Raw genomic sequence first — 20630 nt, 5'->3', positions numbered from 1 at the left:
GGCCCAGCTGGTACTGCAGTCTCTTGCACAGTGCCTGAAATGTGCACAGCTATTTTTGTGGAGTTATAATATTATTGCTCACAATGAAATCTAATATTAAAGCAGAGACCTGTTAGTTGTGTAGCTTTGTGAAAGATCAAAACTTCTGTGCTTCAGTTTTCTTATTCTTGAGCCAGTAGTAACAGTGTCCATACCACCAGCTTCTTACAGGGTTAAATGAGTTACTGCTTCTCAAGCCCTAGAACAACACTATGCAATCCCTGTGTATATCCAAAAGAGACAAATAAAGGGGCAAATATGGGCTGCTGCTGTAATCCTGTGTCATCTTTCTTACTTTGTCCATTCTCCGGGCCCGAGAGCCTATTTCCAGAGCCATGTCAGATGGAGTGGACTTGATAGATATATACACTGATGAAGAGCTCAACCCGTACTCAGAGTTCAACGATACAGATGAGATTGACCTGTATGATGTTGTGTGATGGCTACCTCACAGCCTTCAGATGACAGTAGCAGTAGCAGTGAACCACCCATCCCCTTCTGTTCACAAGGAGCCATCTCCCAAACCAAACACCAAGACCCCTGCAATCCTGTACACATATAGTGGCCTGCCGAGTAGACGAGCAGCTGTGTATGTAGGCAGCTTCTCCGGGTGGACTACAGACCAGCAGCTGGTCCAGGTTAATAGCTCCATAGGAGTCTATGATGTGGTGGAGCTGAAATTTGCAGAGAACCGTGCAAATGGCCAGTCTAAATGGTATGCTGAGGTGGTAGTAGCCTCTGAAAGTTCTGTCGTCCACAAATTGCTGGAACTGTTGCCAGGAAAAGTTCTTAATGGAGAAAAAGTGGATGTGAGACCAGCCACTTATCACAGCTTGAGGCACAGGCCCTAGTCCCAAGAGGGTGAATACCTCTACAGGCCCACTCCGGAGATTCTAGTGATTCTGCTGATGGATGGGCAACTCCCTCTGAGAACCTTGTACCCTCATCTGCTCATGTGGACAAACCCCCCAGTGTGTGCCTGTTGGCCTACTTTAACTGTCTTCCTTCAGCCCTTCCCCTGATGGGTCTGCCCCCACCCCCGCCACCTCTTCCCCCTCCTCCTCCTGGTATCCACTAGCAGTATCTCATGCTCCCTCCTCTTCAAGTACCTCCTCATCTGGCTGTTCCCTCTGGGGCCATTCCACCAGCCCTTCTCCCCCCAACCAAATGCTACAGTGGGGCCTCCACCAGATACTTACATGAAGGCCTCTACACCCTATAACCACTGTGGCAGCCGAGATTTGGGCCCTCCACCCTCTACAGTGAGTGAAGCTGAATTTGAAGTGTGAATGAAGCGAAACAGAGCGATTTCCAGCAGTGCCATTTCCAAAGAGTTGTCTGGTGCCATTGCAGGGGATCACAGTGATCCCTTGCCTTTGAGACTGCTCACAGTCATTGCAGTTACAGAGCAGTCTCGAGTCGCCAATGATGAGTGTCACCATATCCTCACTTCCTCTCTGAAAGACTGCCTTCATGGCATAGAGGCCAAGTCACACAGTGTGGGTGCCAGTGGAAGCTCTTCCAGGAAAAGACATCGGTCCAGGGAGAGGTCGCCCAGCTGGTCCCCGGGAGAGCAGCAGGGACACCGAGACTTGCTTCCTAAGAATTAAGGAAGACCGACTGGCATGATGATTATTTCCAGGAGGGGAACGGGGAGCATGAGAGGGACCAGATAGAGAACGGGACCGACACCACCGAGAAAGGAGTCTGGGTGGAATCAAATTGTTTTTAATGGACTTGGCATCTCCTCACCCTGACTAAAGGATGAAGGCCACTTTACCCCCTTCTCCTCTTCCAAAGCCCTAACTTCCTCCAGGCAATACCCTCTGTCTTATGGGACTGAAGATGGCTTGGCAGCCCTCCCAATCCCACACCTCCTGTTTGCCAGGGAGAAAGAACCTAAAGATGTGATGAGGTAGGGGATGGGGCAGACAGGAAGACAGCAACATGTCTAGCCCCTAGTCTCCATAGAGAACAGTGCTTTGTTCAAGGAAACCCGAGTTTCTGATCCCCCGGAGCAGTCAATGGTGAGAATACTGAGAAAACTTCCTTCCCAGAGAACATGGAGATGCTCTTTGTAGGGTCTTAGGAGAGTGACTGACTGGGGGTGCCACAAATGCCCAGGGTTCTGCCCTCGGTACTAGATTTGGTGGGGGCAAGAGGGTTCAAACCCTGCTACCATACCACTTCTTTGTTCAATCCTTTACCTGCCTAGCACTTTGAGGAGGGACCATGAGAACAGAAACTACCTTGTGGCAAGCAGCTGTTGTGGTTTTCTCTTCTCACATGTTGACTGTTTATTTCCCTGGCCTTCTAGAGGGCTAAATCCTTTTGACTCCTTGCTATCTGATTCTTAGTGGAAGTAAAACCCATGAGGATGCTTTTGCCTGGAAAGCTAGCCAAGACAGTTACCACCATTTGCTGCTCTAGGCTGGTTGTCTGTTGAAATAACCAACTTTTAGGTGTCCCCTTTCCCTGAGGCTTTCCATTTAACATGGGATCCTTCCCCCAAGAAGGCTTCTTATTGTTTTAGAGGAAGAAGGCACTGCCTTTGGGACATAGGGATGTCATGGAACCTCAGGAATGAGGACCCCTAGTTAAAATTAAATACCAGGAGTGTGGGGGAAGAATACAGTTTGAGCAGGATGTGACCTACTCACATGGACTCTTTTTCAAGTTTGATATAAGCATGGGCTTACATCCCCACGGTACATACTTTAATGTATTGTGGGATAACACAGCACTAGTAGGCAGGTAAAGTCACAGATGTGGTGTTTGTTGTTTTATTCTTTACTATAATACTTCCCTCACTTGACCTGGAGGTGCTTCCTGACTTTTGACAAGAACAGAGAAGAAATGGAGCCCGGCTTAAGTAAACTCAGCTCAGAGATCTAAGGACCAGCATACTGGTGGCTATTTTCTGCATAGGCAATTGGAATTGCTTTTCTCAGCATCCAAACTGTGATAGGTTGCTATTGCAGGAGGCAGCTTCAGTCGAATACCATAGAGTGATGTTTCTTCTGCAGGGTCTATGACATCTAATGTGAAAAGAGACATGGCATGTGAGATGAGACTTGGTGTGTGAGGCATAGGGTCACTGAAGACCCATCAGACTCAAGAGGGGAGAGGCTGAACTGGATCCCTCCTCTCTTCCCAGAACACTTCTGATAGAGCCCTTCAGTCACTCAGGGACAACCCTCCAGGGTTGGAGAAAAACATAACCTTGGAACAGAGGCTACAGTTGTAGCCTTTTTTTCCTGTTCTCAAGTCCTATTCTACTGCAGAACATGGCACCCTGCCCAATTGGCCAAGTGTTAAGTGATATGCTTATTCTTGAAAGCAGTTTGGGTGTCTTTTTAAAATGTAGAGAAAACCAAGTAAAGTTAAGGGAAACAATATATAGAATATCAGAAAAACTGTTTACTCACTCACTGACAAAAGTTTTAGTTTTATTCCTCTTAGCAAAAGAAGAAAAAAAAAAAAAATTCCCAGCCCTCAAAAGGTCTAGGCCCCATTCCCCTGTTGTCAGTGATTTGTTTGTCTTTCTGATAGGTTGAAAATTGTGTAATAAACTTGATAACAATGTCAAAAAGGGGGCAAATATGAAGAAATATAGTATGGACATGTAGGAAAAACCATTATTATATATAGTTAATACTCACTAATTTTTATTAGCAATCAACAGGCTTGCCCAGCTGTAAAGCCTACCAACAGTAACTGTGACAAGCCAAGTAAGATGTCAATGGTACAATAGTAGCACTTATATCTTGGAGGGTAACCAATAACTATCTAATTGGACTTAAAGCTTGCTTAATAGGACAGAATTTATGCTTGGACCATAGCCCTTACCTGGATGGTGAGGTAATGTTAGAGGAGAAGCTACTACCACCATTTACAAACCAATACAATTTTAACTGCATTCTGAATATTACTTTATACCTACAGATAAGTGTATCTCTCACCTCTAAACAAAAGAAGCATTTTTCCAACAGATGGAGACTATTTTAAAAAGTCACTGTTGGTTAAAATACAGAGAACAATAGACCATGGGGCTCCCAAACTCAACTGATATATGTATAACACAATCCCTATACCCTTTGTAGGGGCATTACAGAAGGGAAAAGTAGATTGTAAGGACCAGAGGACCAAGATGTCTGCTGTGAGACAGTCTTCTACATGTGACAGGGAAGATGCGGTCATGAAGTTTCAAGAATGTAGTTGCAAAACAACACTTGGATAATGATAACACCAAAGTGGATGGAGGGAAATGTTACAAGATCACACCTCTAGATAAAGTGCTATAGGCATATAGGCATTCAATAACTACTGAGACAGGGAGAATCATTTTTTTCTCCAGGACTGAGCCCCTGATAAGTTTCCAATCCCTGAACACATGTACAAACTACTCTAAATGGACTCATTGTGTGTGCGTAATAATTAAAAGAGAAGAGGTCAATTACTTGAGAAGTTGTGGATAGAGGAGTTATGGGGGAAAAGGAAGGATAGAAATTGTGTAAATACAATATTCATGTATGGAAATCTCAAAAAATAAGAAATTAAATTTTAAAAATACATAGAATTTTTAACCAAAGCTGTATTCCAATTGAAATACCAAAATGTAGGAAACAAATTAGAGAGAAAAAAGTCCTTTCATAAATTGATTAAAGAAAAAAACCATTTTCTATTTTTCTCTTCTACTTGATTCTAAACAAATAGCATGAAAGTAGGAAAAATTTGAAAGCTGGACACAATGAACTGAATTTTCTTTCTTTTTTTTTCTTTTTTCTTTTTGTTTTGTTAGCTAATTGAATTTGAATGTTCTGGTTGAACATACCTACCTCCTATTAAAACTTGAGGGAATGGACAAGTTTGGAGGTTTTCTTTATGCAGGCTAAGGTCTTAGGCTGAAATGTGAAGTTTGGTAAGGAGAGAGCCAAGGACTGAGGTTTGATGGATTTAGTCCATCACTGCTCATCACTGGGCTCAAGATTTGGTCCATCACTGGAAGAGGCTATGCCTCACTGGGCTAAAGGGTGTTAAAAGTGTTATCTCTTTGGAAAGGCTTTTTATGTTATATGTGTTTGATCCTGGCAGTGTTGGTCTATGGAGAATATGGAACATGAGAAAAGGATTCTGGAAGTTAGATTCAGGAACTTTAAAACAAAATAGAAGTTTTTTATCCACACAAAAAAAAGGTTTATTTTACACTCAAATGACACATCTGTTTGTTTGGGTTCTTTTCTCACCCAGCCCTTCTGAGGACCCAGGTTGGTAGAGTAGCCTCCTCAGGACTTTTCCTACTTGGTAACCTAGGGACCCAGAGAAATACAAGCTCAAGCTGACAATTCTTCTACCTGGAACAGAAACATATCACTGATTTTTGGCTCCTATAATCTCACAGGGAGTGGCACTATTAGGAGGTGTGGCTTTGCTGGAGTGGGAGTAGCCTTGTTGGAGGAAGCATGTCACTGTGTGGGTGGGCTTTGAGGTTTATTATACTCAGGATACCACCCAGTGAGTCAGTTGATTTCCTGTAAGTGCAAGATGTAGCCGTCTCAGCCCCGGCACTGTGTCTGCCTGTATGCCGCCATGCTGTCGTGATGACAGTGAACTAAACCTCTGAATCTATAAGCATGCCATCCTAATTAAATGTTTTCTTTATGAGAGTTACTGTGGTCATGGTGCCTCTTCATAGCAATGAAAAGCCTAACTAAGACACTGGCCAAAGCCTAGACACACTTGCCTGTAAGGCAGCAGAGAAGCACTCCTATGGGCATTTTGCAGATTGGTCAAGCAAAACCCCATCTTAAACTACAACATCTCCCCTAAAGGATTTGCTAGCTACTAACTTCTGGGAGGCAAATACAGTGACTCTTTCCCCTGTGCCTTTCCCTAAGCATCAACTGGTAGCACAAGTGTGGTAAATGTCAGGAATCGGGCGCTGTGGAGTGTAGCTGTGATCTCAATGAAGGACACTCCTTCCCTGCACTGGGATTCTGTCCCTGGTGGATCACTTGATGATCTGGGAAATGAATAATTAGTACTCTCTAAAGATTGAAGAAAAAGGTGTGTATAAGGGCACATGTTCAAGGAAGGCTTGTGTTTTCCCTGATGCCCAGTGACCTTTCTGAGCGAATTTGGATACCTGACACCACCTACTGAGCTGACCACTTGGAAGCCTGTACTCCTCAGGAATAAATAAAAGTTTTTATGAGAATCCATCTTAGAGATTCAGGTATGATGTGTGTGTGTGTGTGTGTGTGTGTGTGTGTGTGTGTAGTCTTTTGTATCACAGTCAAGATTTGCCTTAAACTCTTGATCCTTCTGTGCTCAAGTATTGGGATTATAAGTATCCTCCACCATTCTAGTAGGTTTCTGAAAATTATGTTTATTTAGGCATAATTAATAATCCCACACAATATAGTGTATCCATTTTAGTGTAAAGTTTAAAGAGTTTGATAAATGCACTCATTCATTCATATACTACCACCACAAGCAAGATTGGGATTACAGTCTTCCAGTTAACATCTTCCAGGTGTCTGTTTATAGACAATCTCACTTCTAACTCAGACACTGGCAACCATTCATTCACCAGGCTATTTTTCTGTTTCTTTGTTTTTGGTTTTTTTTTGTTTGTTTGTTTGTTTGTTTTTCTTTTTTTCTTATAGGTAGGTTAGGAAGGGTCTGATCTTTGAACATAGATCTTATAATAAACTCTGTTAGTATTCTGTAACCCTTATCTTACTTATAATTGTAGTGTGTGTGTGTGTGTGTGTGTGTTGAACTGATTGAATAGTCTTTCAGAGCTGGGGAGATGGCTCAGTTGGTGAAGCACTTGCCATGCAAACATGAGGACCTGTGTTTAATCTCTAGGATCCACCTATAAAAGCTGAGCAGGGCGAAGTCTCAGTACTGGGGAGGCAGACACAAGGGAATTCTTGGGGAATCACTGATCAGCCAGTCTAGCCTCCCAGGGAGCTCCAAGTCAGTGAAAGCTAAAAAAAAAAAAAAAAAATTAAGGTAGACATCATTTGGGGAAGAACACTGGAGGTTGGCCTCTGGCTTCCATGTGCACATACACAGTCACCTTCACACACACACACACACACACACACACCTGCATATACACAGACACAAAAAATATTGTTGTATGTCTACTTCTCTTGGAGTTATGTAAACACGAGCTAGGGAAGAAGTTATCTGGCCATTTGTTACTTTATTTTTAACAATGTTACCAAGTAAATGCCCACAAATATCGTCAAATGATCAATGAATAAATGAGATTCACATTCAATAGAAAAATTCTCTAAGTCATTACTCACTCATAAAAAAGTAGTATCCATCAATCCCTAGTATATAAACTGACTCTTTGGAGCCTATTTTCTAAAGAGAGATACCATGCTCAGCATAGACACAGGGGGTGGAGCCTTGGTCAGGCCTCATCTTGGTGATGAGACACACTTTGTTGACACCACATGGGAGAACTGGATGGGGGCTGGGGTGAGGGCAAGGTGGGGAGAACAGGGTGAAGGGAAGGAGGAAGAGCTGGCATTGATATATAGAATTTAAAAATAAAATAAAATAAATACACCCCCCAAAACTGAAGTATCCAATTTAATCATGTTATTGAAACAATTTTGAAGAGTGCGATTTGTTTGGAGTTACACTGAGTGAATATCACCAATATGAACCACCCCTACACTCAACACAAATCAAATAGGAACATCTTTTATGTGACACTTGTTTTTGTGATCATTTTGTTCATTCATATATTTAAAATTATTTATTTCATAATTTTACACTCAGTATATTTTGTAGCATGTCTGATACGATGGCAAGACTCAGGAGCAGGATCATGAAGTCCTCGAAGTCCAGCTTATTTTCTGTGTGTTCATCAAGCTCGGAAAGGATGTCTTGATAATTTGGCTTGCTTTCTTCTCTCTGAGAATAAAGAATAAATGAATCTATGCTGTATATAAACTTTGTATATAAAATTTAGAGATGGTAATGAATACTAAATATGTTATTAACAATATAGCATGGCCAGCACCACTACATAATCACTGTGCAAAATCCTTCATGATTTGCCTCTGAGAACCTGTTCAGTGATCATACTGTATATGTACTTCTGCCATACCCCAGCTGTGGTTGGACCATCAGAGAAGTAAATAACTTGTCTTAAAGTAAGCAGCTTTTGCTGTGAAGCCAATATTTGTGATCTTATCAGCCTGATTTAAGAGCCACACTTTTTTCCTTTTTTTTTTTGCTAGAAACAGATATTTTTGTATTTTAGTAATGTGTATTTTTTATTATGTTTTACATTCCAACCCCAGTTCCCCCTCCCTCCTTTTGCTCCCCCATTTATCTCCCACCCAACCTCCCATCTGCTTCTTGGAGAAGGTAAGGCCTTCCCTAGAAAGTCTACTAAGTCTGTCCCATCATCCCATTGAGGCAGGACCAAGACACCTTTCCACCCCCCCCACACACACACCCCTGTGTCTAGGCTGAGCAAGGTATTTTATCATACAGAATGGGCTCCACAAAGTCAGTTAGCATATTGGAGTTAGATCTCGGACCCACTGCCAGTGGCCTCATATATTGTTCCATTCACACCATTGCCACCCACATTAAGGGAGTCTAGTTCAGTCTTATGCAGATTCCCCATTTGTCTGACCTGAGTTAGTGATCTCTCACTAGCTTGGGCAGCTGATTCTGTGGGTTTCCCCATCATGGTCTTGACTCCTTTATTCACATTATTTCAGAGCCACACTTTTAATTAATAAGTTATTCTGCCTTTCTTTAGACACAGAACTTCCTATGTTTTAGGTATATATTCTCTTAACTATAGGAGGTACCTTTTATGAGTTCCCTGGACTGTGCAATTATTCATAAATGCAGAATAAAATGTGCTAGAGGAAAGCACATTGCTTTGTGGAATTGTTCAGCATTTAGTTTGATTGTCAATCATATCTGAGCTCATAGCTGTCATACACAGATTGCAGGAAAACATCTAAACAGCATATAAATGGAGAGCATTTTTAGTTTCAAACGTTTCAAACAGCAGCTGGAGGCTTTCACATTAAGCACACAAAAGTCATTTGAGGCACTCTGATACAGAGCTGTGTGTGCATCCAGTTTAACCACAAATGCTTAGCCCTGCAGTGGCTGCAAAAATCCCAGGAATGCTTGAGATGTTTTTGTAATGGTGATATATTTCTTTTACAGTCTAAATCACCTTTGTTTTTCTATTGTGACTCTCCCCAGGGGTCACATCTTCAGTCAGAGCCAAGGGAGTTGTTGACCCATTTGTTCAAAGAAAGCAGAGTAGTACTACTTGGAAAGGGTCAGAGTTCAATAGCAGGACTTTCCTGTGGGACTTCCCAGTTTTCCCAAAGGTCATGGAACATATAGATCTGTTCTCTCCCTCTGTTCTGCTTGGTGAAGGGCCAGGGAGCTGGCTAAGCACTTGTCATTCAAAGGTTTGGCCAATCATCTTTTAGCATCTTCTTGGCAGGGCTCCTTGGTACTAGTTTTTTTGTATCTTACTGGTGATTAAGTGTAAAGACTGACCATTGTGTTTAGGCTTATGAGAAATGTGACATTCTCTTTAGGACCTAGGCTTAGCAAAATGGTGTCACACAATTTACCAGAGAGCTCCATAAAGGTTTTAGAGCAGCAGTTCTCAACCTGTGGGTCATGACCTCTTTTGGGATTGAGTGACCATCAAGGTTTCCTAAGACCATCAGGAAACACAGCTATTTACATTACAATTAATAATAGCAAAATTACAGTTAAGTAGCAATGGAAATTTTATAGCAGAGTGGTAGTGGTTACCAGAACATGAGGAACTATATTAAAGGGTCACAACATCAGGATGGTTAAGAAGTCAGAGTACAACCTCAGGTATTCATCATCATCTTCCACATAGTCTGAATCAGGGTCTCTTGTACACCAGGCTCTCTGGCCAGAGAGCTTCCTGGGCAGTCTCCACTGCCCAGCTCACTCTAGGAGTGCTGGGATTACATAGGTGTGCTATTGTTCCTGGCTTTATATGGCTCTGGGGATTCAAACTTAGGGCTTCATGCTTGAATAGCAAGTACTTCACTTACTGAGCCATCTCTCAAGATCCCTCCAGTCTTTTGTTGTGTGTATTATACCATGCAGGCACACTTTTACACACATGAACTTATGTACACACACACACACACAGGATACTTTGATAGTATGTTATATAATTTAGTATATAAAAATCAATATATATGTACATATATATATATATATATATAAAATTTCTGTAACATATATATGATGCAATATATATATATGTATATGTGTATATTACAGAAATGCAATAGTTATTTTTGTCTCATATCATTCCAGAAACTTATAGACAACATATTTTTTTTGTTCTATCTGTGAGTAAATATTGGTGGCTTAGGCTTGGGTATACCCTTCTTTGTTTCTTATAAGATTTCCATAGGCTCAAAGTATAAGCACATGGGTAAGAGTCATCAGGCTAGCCAACTGTAGAAGGCATCAGAAAAAATTAAATAAAATAATAGGTAGGTCTTGCTCATGTTTCAAATATTATTTGCATTTTAGTGTTAAGAATCCCTTATTTGGTTTCTAACTCCAAAATGATCTCAGTGTCTTACTGTCCCACGACATCCTCTACTTGGCTGAATTGCAGCTATGGGCCACAGTGACCACAATTTAGCTTGTTCATAAGATTCAGTGGACAGCTTATATACAGGAGATACTCAATAAATGTTTGCTGATTGAAATAATATGATAGCATCCTGGGGCTGGAGTTCTTTGCTATTTGGTGTGAGCCTTGTTTATTAATGCCGGTTAATTTTCTTACCTCTGTGAAATTCCTAAATTGGGTTTGTAGCAGATTCTTGGCAGTGGCTTTCCCAAGTTTACCATCAGGGTCAGAAGAGTTTCTGAAAATTAGAGCAACAGTAGCAATGGCCTTTTCCAGGTCTGAGCCTTTCTTCAAAGCTGTGAGAGAAGAAATGTAGAAGTGGAGAATCAGAAGAATGATGTTTTATGAGATACAGGGATGTCTCCCAAGGGAACTGTGGGGAGTAAGCATGGGATATGCATCAGTAAGACCCAGTGCTTAGGCACATTGCCCTTTTTCTTAAAGTGGGATTTGGGGTTATCCAAGCCTGCATCTTTAAGCAATAGAGAATGAAAGTTTCATTCATAGCATTTGAGTTAGAGTTAGGTGGAGATTTGACACCTGCTTGCCACATGGCCCCAGGAAAATCTCTTACTTCTCTAAGCCTTGTTTTTCTGAGGTGTAATCTTACTCAGTTATTCAATAAATATTTACTGAGCATTTATTGTGCATTGATCTTAGGTTTTTGTATTAAAGATACTTCATGTAAAGACTTCAAGTTCTACTCTTGTGCAGTTTCTATTTTGTGTTAGCTACAGTACCACTTTTATGGGAGTGTGTTAAAGGGGAATGGTATCAGGGTAATCTCTGACATAGTAATAACAGCCACAACATGGCTTTCCCTCAAACCTTGTGATGCTCCAGTTACTTCCTCTGATTTAGGAACCTTGGTGGAGAGGGCAGTGCTAATCCCTTCGTTCCCACAGGACAGCACCAGGTGCACACAGAGAGATGCAAAAGGAACCATTTTAACAGCTTTATGTGCTAAGTTCCCTTAGTCAGCAATACATCTGCAAGGATAAGATAATCACACCTTACAGCTATGACATGTTTACCTTTCTCTCCAACTAGACAACACTCTTCATGAAGCCAAGAGTCTCCCCATATTCACAATGCCAGCAACAATGTCTGCTGCACAGTAGGGCTAGTTAGTGCTGCTGAGTGAATGAGCAAGACGAAAAGGAAGAAATCTCACAGCTTTCAGCCCAGGCAATATGCAACTATCATGGATTTTAAGAATGCCCAGATAGAGCAAGACTCAGAACCCTGAGGTTAGAAGATTAGATGTGATCTCTGCTCATATGCAGTTCATGATTTAGTAGAGAAATTAATATCAATCAAGAGAATACATATGTATATGCATATATACATACACACATATATATATATATATATATATATATATATATATTTGGCTTTTTATATATTTAACAATGTGTGAAAAAAAGTTTAGTTTTTTGTTTTTGTCACATTTGAATTTGCCATTATTTTTATTGTAGCTGCTTTTGGTAGGTGTCAGTAATATTCCAGTTTACCTTTTATTTGTATTTCCATTCCTAATGATGCTTACAACTGTGTGTAGCCCCAGTGTCAGGGACTCTAACACCCTCTTCTGGGCTCCACAGGCATCAGACATACACATGGTATGCAGACATGTGCAGGAAAAAGCCCATTCACATAAAACTAAAAAAAGATAAAAACAAACAAACAAAAAAACAGCAGCAACAAAAAGAAAGAAAGGGGAAAAAACAAACCATAAGGCAGAGAAACAAAACAAAATAAAGCAAAAAAAAAAAAAAAAAAAAAAAAGACCTTAATGTAAGACCCAAACTTAGAAAAACAGGCAAAACTCCAAGATCCAAGATCCAGTCATAGACATAGATGAGAACTTAGTTTTGTTAGTATTGGGATTAAAAGTGTGGACCACTATTCCCAGTTTAGAACTTCCTGAAATTGAGTACAATAGCACAGCAAATAATCCTAAAAACTGGCAAATGGGACTATACCACATGAAAAAGCTAATGTACCAGCCTGAAGATTTGAGGAAAGCTTGTATCTGACAAATATTGATGTCTAGAACCTACAAGACCTTTAAAATTCAATTTAAAAAGTCAGCCAATGAATAAATGGACTAATGAATTTAACAGGCAGGCAAAGCTCAAAGAAAAAGTACAAATGATCAAGAAATACTGATAAAAAGTTTAATATCATAAAAAACAAAAATAAAAAATGAGTTGAGCATGTATGTGTGTGTGCATGTGATTGAGGATGAAAATATGTAAAAATATGTGAGAATGAGTGTGCCAGTAAGAGTGTTGTGTGCATGTGTTCATTTTTCAGACCTCCGCTCTGTTTCCTTAGTCTGTGTTCTGTATCTTTGCTGACACTATATAGTCATGGTTTCCATAACCATAAACAGTCTCACCAATGAGGAGGGTGGCTCTTGGTGGTTCATCCTTTGTTGATATTGTTTTGGTTATTCTTACTATTTGTTCATTCTGGGGCCTTTCTTCCCAAATAAACTTCAGAGTAATCTTGTCTGTCTTCAGAAACCTTGCTGGGGCTTTAATACAGATTTCACTAAAGACCAGTGGGTGGCAAATAAGTGTCTTTACTTTTTGACAACCATTTCCAGTCTGAGTTGACTTTCCGAATCCATGACCACGAGGCTTCTTCCTGACTTTATTACATCATCAGTGAAGAACAGATAGGTTTTTGTTGGTGGCAGGCTAATTGTAAATAGGGGAGCTGGGACTGGAAATGCCAAGCACATGAACTGATGCACTCAGGGAATGGTTGGCTTATTTTGCTTCCTGATGAATCTGTAACACTGTGGATGGCAGGAAACGTGCAAAAATTTGTTGAGTGAATGACTGTAAAATTTATTTTAAGTTCTTTCTCCTTGGTATCCTTTTTGGTTTTAGATTCTCAATTGTATGCTCTTATGAGTTGTGCTTTCTGCTTGTAGCTTCTGCTTATCAGATCTCCCATGCTATCTTCCTCGGGATGCCAGACTCAGGAAAATACCCCTCTCTTCTTAGCTCTTTCTTACCCCACTTCAAACCATCTCTTCCCCCCCCAAGCCCTGACATTCCCAGGAACCCATGTTTCTATATCTTCAAGGGTCTAACATGTTATTACTCATCCAATACTGGGGGATGGGCATATTTCTTATTACTCCTGATCCATCTGTTCATATGTATGTATATACATGTGCATATATGCAATGGTGCTTTCTCTCAGCTTGCTCCAGTTTTAATAATTTTAACCTTATATTTAAGATGCTCAATAATGAATTCTATATAAACATATTGTTTTGAAAAAGCAGTTGTCTTCATGAAACACATTGATTCTGTAGAAAAATACATGAATTATTTGGACTGATAGATGTATTCATTAGTAATCAAGAATAGCTGGATATGGTATAGGAAGAGCTTCTCTTTTGGGTGTGAGACTGTTTTTGGAGGACTGGAGTCAGTGGACTCTGCTGGATGTGCCTGCCTGGTGAGGAAGGAGGAACAGGCCCTTTGAGTTTGTTAATAATGACAGGCACCTTCCTTTGTTACTACACATTTCAGGTGCCTTTCAAACGTAATCTTATTTAATGCCTCCTCAAACCCACAGGGGTACGTAATATTTGTATCTTAGCTGTACACATTGGAAACCCATACTTAGAGAGATTAAGAATAGTAAAGCCACACTGCTAAGAGATGAGGAATGAAAGGCTTAGGAGTTTGCCTGAAAACTAACAGAAATATCAGCAACTTTGGAATAAGGTCATCCATGCTGGCTGTGGAAGCTAGGCATTTCCCAGCTCTGATGGGGTTCAAGTCTGTCTGTTCTCTGAACTGGGACTCCATCTGGACTATTCAACTTCACATCCTTATCCTACAGCATCTTTCTCCCAAATGTAAAATAGCATATGCTCATGGCAAAAACATGACTAGAAATATTTAAAATAAGAGATAGCAAAGAGTTGTTTGTCCTACCAATACTCATGATATTTTTCTAAGTCTTTATAGTTTGCTTCTTTCTTTAATAAACCAGCAGGTTGCTGCCCAGCTTTTTCACCGTCTGCTTCATATAGACTTGTGAATTAGTATGTGAAGCATATTGTAAGGGGGCATTGGGGCTAGAAGAGTGAAGGTTGCTGTCTGGGTGTCTTTTATTGGCTCTCCTGTCTGTTATTTGGGCATGGGATGTCTGAAAGGCAGCACTTCCAGAATGCTTCATGTTACTGTCCTCTCTTCTGTAGCCCATTGGAATTAATGTACATTTTATTCTTACTCTACGCATCTCACAAGTATGTAACACAAAGAATTTGTCCTGGGCATGGAATAGTGAGTGACTTCAGGACACCATCGACTTCTTGGAGGTCACGGCAGTGAACACTCCTCCCTGGGGAGTGGATGTGATGCAACTCATTTAGTGCTTGTGTTAATCCTTTGAGGTAGGTCTAGTTTATAGATGAGGAAACTGAGTCATGGAGAGATAAAGTAACTTACCCAAAGTCAGAAAATCAAACTGGCTATTTTCTAGAATGCTGACTGCCTCTAAGTGCTGTGTATTCTTCCAGATCCTTTCCCACCCCCCAGAAGGGACAACATGTCCCTCTGTTGTATTTCTTGTATTTCCTGAATATAACAACTCTATAATCTTCACACTTGAAACTCAGTATTATCTCAGTTGTCTCTTAGATCACTGTTACAAATCATAATTTAAAACTTTCTCAGATGCAAATTAAAAAGATTAAAAAGAAGAGTAAAATTGATTTTAATAATATATATTACTCAACTCAGTATATTAAAAATTTCAACAGGTGGTTAATACTAAGTTCATAAGAGATTTTATAACCTCTATTTATTAGTTTCTTTTAGTTTTAAAATTTCTATTCAAATTAATCACTGCTCTAGTACTAAGTAGTTCTCTATGGCTGGTAGATAGTATGTGGGATAGTGCAGGTCCAGGCTGCATGTTTACTGAGATCAGTGATAACAATGTAATTATTTTTACATTCTTTTTGATATGTTGCAGGTCTTAGATTGCATGCAATATCTGTGTTAAACTGAACTGACAACTTCAGAGCCATTTTCCACATGTGTTCCTGCTTTTCCCTAGAACACAGAACACTAAATATTAAGCATTAGTGATTTCCTGACAAGTAGAAAAAGTACTCTAAACACCATGAGTGTGAAAATCATCTGATTTTAGAATTTTTTTTTCATATAAGTTACTCTTGCAAGTGAAAACATGTAGAACACACATCATCTGCCCAAGCCCATACTGATAATGTAAGCAGTACTGACAGTTACTAAGATCCTATTCCACATTTGCCAGGACAACAATTCCCCTAATACTCTACTATCTTGGTATTAAATACACATATGTGATTATCCTACATTGCTGCCCCCTAAACGCTCAAAGTGTATAAGATCAAATTACATAGAGACAGAGTTTCGTGAGCATTTCATGGTCTATCCAGAAGTTTCTCACATCTCAGGAATTCTTAATCCTATTAATTTTAACTCTTGGCCTGCTGTTAGGGAGCAGGAGACACACACATTTCAATAATTCTGTGCCTTACCTTTTATTGAAGCCAGTTGTTTAGATATTGAAACACTGTAAACAAAATAAAAGAAACTGAGTTTTTCAGAGCTTGGACACTGATCTCTGCATTAAGCGATGCATGATTTAAAAGATTGTTTTCAGTAGATATCCTCTTGCTCACTCCATTGGGCCATTGTGGTGGTTTGAATGTAATTAGTCCCCATGAGCTCATAGGGAATGGCACTATTAGGAGGTATGGCATTGTTGAAGTAGCTGTGGCCTTGTTGGAGGAAGTGTGTCACTGTGGGGGCAGGCATTTAGATCTCCTGTGCTCAAGCTATGCCTAATTCAGTTTACTTCCTGTTGTCTGTGGGATCAAGATGTAGGACTCTCAGCTCCCTCTCTAGTACCATGTCTGCCTGCATACCACCATGTCACACCATGATGATAATGAACTAAATCTCTGTACTGTAAGCTACCCCAAATAAATTATTTTCCTTTATAATAGTTGCTGTGGTTATGGTGTATCTTCATAGCTATAGAAACCCTAACTAAGAAAGAAGTTGGTAGCAGTTGTTGTGATAGGCCTTACCATGCTTTTGTTTGAAGGAATATAAACCTTCAAACTGGGGATTAGAAAAGCAGATGAATGCTTTAAGTGTTGTTTAATGGGCCATACTAGTAGGAACATGGAAGAGAGTGGTGCAGAGTGTGATTTGATGAACTGTGGGGGCCTGGCTCAGGAGCTTTCAGAGGAGAAGAATATGAATATGTAGCCTAAACATTGTTTTTGTCATATTTTGTTAAAGAATGTGATTTTTCTGCTTGTCTGAACAGTTTTATTGAGGGTAAAGTAAATAGATTTGGTTTAATTCCATTGGCGGAGGAAATCTTAAAATAACCTAGTATGTTCTGTTGTACAGTTACTAGTGTTAACTCTAATGAAGATTTATAACAAAAAGGAGTGAGTTGAGAAAGTAAAAATACAAAATACACAAACTGAGGAGGAAAAAGAGTACCAGGAATTGGAATGGAACTAAATTCTGTGTTCAAGGAGATAAACAGATTAAGAAATGGAATACAGGGAACATTGACTTTAGAACAAGATCCCAGCCAGATAGGTTTTCAACCTGTGAAAAAGAATTAAAGAAATATGTAGAGCCAGATATGGTGGTACATGCCTTTAATCCCAGCACTTGGAAGGCAGAGGCTGGTGGACCTCTAAGTTTGAGGCCAGCCTGGTCTACAGAGCAAATTACTAAACAGCCCAGCTCAGGAAGTGAAGGAAATCACTGAAAACAGAAAACTGGTGGAGATGTAACTGAACAAAGGGCAGGGGGTATGTTCTATCCCCATCAAGCAGCAGGACTTGACAGCTTTGGCCATGGGGTTCTGGCTTTAAAGTCAAGGACAGAAGAAAGAGAGAGTGGAATCTCCCTCTGTGACTAAGGAAAGCTGCTGAGGCTAGGCATGTGTAAGAGGTATCCCTGCATTGAGAGGGCATTGCATGAAGTTGTGAAGGAGAAGCCAGGATTGCCTTGGATACCTCAAGATGTTGGAGATGCCAGTGCTTTAGGATACCTGCCAAGGAGAGCTGCTAAGAGGGAGTGCAACCAGACCAAGAAAAAGAAGTGTGCTACAGTCAACAAAGCTGAAAGGAATTGGATATTGAAGAACATTTTGACATCAGACATGGAGATGCAGAGTTTGGAGTTTGTCCAGGTGGTTTTGGTCTGCCTCGGTCCAGTATTTTCTCAATATACCCTCTCCCCTATATTTTGGAATGGTTGTGTACATCCTATGCCATTGTATGTTGGAAGTATGTGATCTATTTTTTTTTAATTTTATATGGGATTAAAGTTAAGAGATCTCATAAATCACAGAAGAGACTTTGAAATTCAGAATTTAAAACAATGCTAAAACTATGGTATACTATGGTGACTTTTGAAGTTGGACTGAATGCTTTTTGCATTATGATATGATTACAAGCTTATAGGGACCAGAGAATGGAATGTTGCAGTTTGACTGTAATTGGCCCCCATAAACTCATAGATAGTGGTGCTATTAGAAGGTGTGACCTTGTCAGAGGAAGTGTGTCAGTGTGGAGTACTTTGAGGTCTCCTATGCTCAAGCTATGCCTAGTTCAGTTCAGTTCCTGTTGCCTATGAGATCATGATATAGGACTCTCATCCCCTTCTCCAGCAGCAGGTCTGCATGCATGTATTGCCATGCCCTACCATGATGATAATAGACTAAAATTCTGAGCTGTAAGCCACCCCAGTTAAATGTTTTTCCTTTATGAATTGCTTCTAATAATAATAATAGAAACCATGACTCAGGCATTCTTGTGTTGACTTAAGTACTTGCCACACAGTAAAATAGTGATAGATTATGTCTATCCATATATCCTCATAGTCCTGGTTCTTATACAGCCCTGTGCCTTCAACTTGGAAAGGGACAAATGAAAACACTTTACTGTGAGCTTCTCTGTGCTTTGGGAAGATGGAAGGCCACAGTACTTTCCAGAACTGGGAAGCCACTTGTAAATGTCCAGGTGTCCATTATTCCCTGGTCCTACATGGCTATGAGGAGTGAAGCTGTCACAGACCTGGAACTCTACTCAGGTGAAAAATGAAAAAAATAAATTCTTGTTTTAGAACAATTATCGAATGTTTAGTTCTTAAGTGTATTTGCACTAGCTATTTAGCCTACCCATCTAACCCAGAAATGAGCTTAATTATTGAGTAGTAGAGACATATTTTCTTGCAGCTTAGTGTCTAGTGCAAAAGACAGAGATCAAACAGGTAATGCAGTACAGAACAACAGAAACACAAACAAAGAGAAGGAAGGGCTAACCTTGTCTATGATTAGGATAACAGAATGAGCCAAATGAATCAGTAAAAGATGGGGAGGAATGCTTCTGGCAGAGGGAACACTGTGGTGAGGCCCTGAACTAAGGGAAATCAATGATGGGAGAACTCAAACATGGCACATAGTTGAAAACTAGAGAAAGGAGACAGTGAGAGAAGATAAGGCTGAAGTCAAGGATTGGGATCAGGAAACACTGAGACTTAGAGCCTTATGAGGCAAAGAGGGTGGGGGGCTATGTATCAGATAAGCATTTGGGCTCACCTGAAGTAGGTTGAAAGTAGCCCCATTGGAGGCAAGAGAAAGACAACTACTTTATGAACAGAAAATCAAAATTTGCATGATTTCATACATCCACCCCCAAACGACTGGGAAAGATAAAAGAATTACAGAAGAAGGTCAACAGCAGAGTAGTACTGGCACCTGCATAGAAGGAAATATTGGGTTTGGCATTAACTAGTAGAAACACTATTATTTGTGTGTGTGTTAGGTGTGGGTGGGTGGGGGCTTCACTTTTTCTCAGTTAGGAGCTAGCTGCCTTCCTCTGCCATGTGTTAGTTAGGGCTTCCAGTCTCTTCTCCATTAATTCCTCCTGATTTCTGAAACCGCTGCACCATGGTGATGCATCTGCAGGATGGAAGTCATCTTTTCACTTTTCAAAATGTGCACTTGCCACTTAGCACATGCTAGTTTTATCACCCTGATTGATTTTCTGTCTCCCCCATTAGTAAGTGAAGACCCTGATAAGCCAGAGATCTGCAGTTTATCTTCACACCTCCCACATCTTCCCTGGCAGAGCACCTTACCCTTGTTAGGTGTTCAAAACTGCTTTTGGAAGTAGTTTAGTATCCATGAAAAAGAACCTTTTTACTTGTTAGACCCAATTTACACATTGGAATAATATGTAAGTTTCCCCATCATAAATGCTTTAGAAGACTATGCTGTATAGCAGAAATCAGCATCATGCTTAATTTGCAAGTATTTCTCAGAGGCAATCAAAGATCTTTGTGTTAAATCAATCTTTTCAGTTCACTGGCAAAGCTTCAAGATTGTTCTCTTTGTCTTTCCATTATAATTTCAACCTGGACTTGGACGGCAATAGCCAGCAGCTTTTTCAATATTGTGGCTCCCCAAACCATTGATATGAATAAGTTGGAAATACATCTACAAGTTCACCAAGGAGAGTCAAGTCCCACTGACCTTTTAGGCATTTTGCTAGATGTTCAAGCGGAATTCTGGGACTTCTGAAAGCCTGGGCTCTCTTCCTAGTGGATCCTGTGGTCCTGGGTGCTGTGCACACAGCCTCCCGTACTCTAGCTTCCCGTGTTGTGCATCGGCTCTTCCTAAGCAACAATCACCTGCTCACTGCTTCTGTTGTCACCAGTCCATGGCAACCACACAATGACACTTGGAAAACCTTCCCCAGTGTTATTGTATGCAGACATTAAATCCTTCACATGCTTAATCAACATGTGAGTGTCTAAGGTGG

General features: G+C 40.4%; 1 protein-coding gene and 1 pseudogene across 1 annotated transcript; one reads left to right on the top strand and one right to left on the bottom strand.

Annotated features, from left to right (window-relative positions):
* The first annotated feature begins 359 nt into the window (after positions 1 to 359).
* LOC127238281 (cleavage and polyadenylation specificity factor subunit 7-like) lies at positions 360 to 1800 on the top strand (annotated as a pseudogene).
* A 5445-nt stretch (positions 1801 to 7245) lies between these two features.
* On the bottom strand, positions 7246 to 20427 carry Sntn (sentan, cilia apical structure protein). Its single transcript, XM_051206773.1, has 4 exons — positions 20342 to 20427; positions 16311 to 16345; positions 10904 to 11043; positions 7246 to 7980 (listed from the first exon to the last, which is right to left on the bottom strand). Exons 1-4 carry the CDS (start codon positions 20350 to 20352, stop codon positions 7828 to 7830), a joined length of 339 nt encoding a protein of 112 aa, XP_051062730.1. The 5' UTR covers positions 20353 to 20427; the 3' UTR covers positions 7246 to 7827.
* Positions 20428 to 20630: the final 203 nt, after the last annotated feature.

Source organism: Phodopus roborovskii, unplaced genomic scaffold, assembly GCF_943737965.1.
Source record: "Phodopus roborovskii unplaced genomic scaffold, PHOROB, whole genome shotgun sequence".
In the NCBI taxonomy this organism is placed as follows: Eukaryota; Metazoa; Chordata; class Mammalia; order Rodentia; family Cricetidae; genus Phodopus; species Phodopus roborovskii.
Note: the sequence above shows the minus strand (reverse complement) of the source record. Positions and strands in the feature narration are given on the sequence as shown.

What these genes read in the sequence shown, in the direction of transcription:
- Sntn (XM_051206773.1), bottom strand. An exon ending in ACAACTGGCTTCAATAAAAG is followed by an intron (nt 11,044 to 16,310) that starts GTAAGGCACAGA and finishes CTTCTCTCACAG; the next exon opens with CTTTGAAGAAAGGCTCAGAC. An exon ending in AATTTAGGAATTTCACAGAG is followed by an intron (nt 7,981 to 10,903) that starts GTAAGAAAATTA and finishes CTTTATTCTCAG; the next exon opens with AGAGAAGAAAGCAAGCCAAA.